Raw genomic sequence first — 699 nt, forward strand, 5'->3', positions numbered from 1 at the left:
GGGCAGGGGGTGCCCACAAAGGGGTCAGAGAGTGCCCACAAAGGGGTCAGAGGGTGCCCACAAAGGGGTCAGGAGGTGCCCACAAAGGGGTCAGAGAGTGCCCACAAAGGGGTCAGGAGGTGCCCAGGTGGCCCCGTGGCCGCGGCCCCGCCGGACACTCACTGTCCTTGCCGAGGCTGACGCCGTGCAGCAGCACCAGGTGCTTGTGGGAGAGCTGGCTCATGGTGCTGGCGGCCTCCAGGAAGGACTGCGACAGGGACAAGCGGCTCAGGGCGCGCCTTAGGGCCCCCCAGGTGACATCCTGGAGGTGGCACTGCCACCCCCTCACCTCCAGGCAGTTGCGGTGGCTGCTGTCCATGACCTTGAGCACCACCGGGGTCTGCCGGGGTCCGTCCTCCTCGTCCTGGTCCCGTTTGACGCCTTTGTAGATCTGCGTGAAGGAGCCCTGGCCCAGGCTCTCGCCCTGGGGGACACGGGGACATCGCCAGGGGGTCCCTGTCCCCCCTGTGCCACCCCCATGGCCCCGCTCCCACCCGCCCCGTACCCGTGTCAGGCTCTGGGGGTCGATCTTGTGGAACATCATCTGGTGGAGGCTGCGGCACTGGGGGACGGGAGGGGAGCCGGGGGGACAGGGGACACCGCTCCGAACGATCAGCAGGTTGGACTTCTCTGGGAGGAGGGGGGAGGGAGGGCGTGAGG

The 699-nt window shown here is 68.7% G+C and overlaps 1 protein-coding gene across 1 annotated transcript in view; it reads right to left on the reverse strand.

Annotated features, from left to right (window-relative positions):
- The window catches only part of JAK3 (Janus kinase 3), a 14,752-nt gene that overhangs the window by 8,688 nt on the left and 5,365 nt on the right, over nucleotides 1-699 (reverse strand). Inside the window, 3 exon segments of the mRNA XM_017743827.1 lie at nucleotides 163-247; nucleotides 329-463; nucleotides 545-690. Of these exon segments, the coding sequence (XP_017599316.1) occupies nucleotides 163-247; nucleotides 329-463; nucleotides 545-690 (366 nt within the window).

This window comes from Corvus brachyrhynchos, unplaced genomic scaffold (genome assembly GCF_000691975.1).
Source record: "Corvus brachyrhynchos isolate BGI_N302 unplaced genomic scaffold, ASM69197v1 scaffold219, whole genome shotgun sequence".
NCBI lineage: Eukaryota > Metazoa > Chordata > Aves > Passeriformes > Corvidae > Corvus > Corvus brachyrhynchos.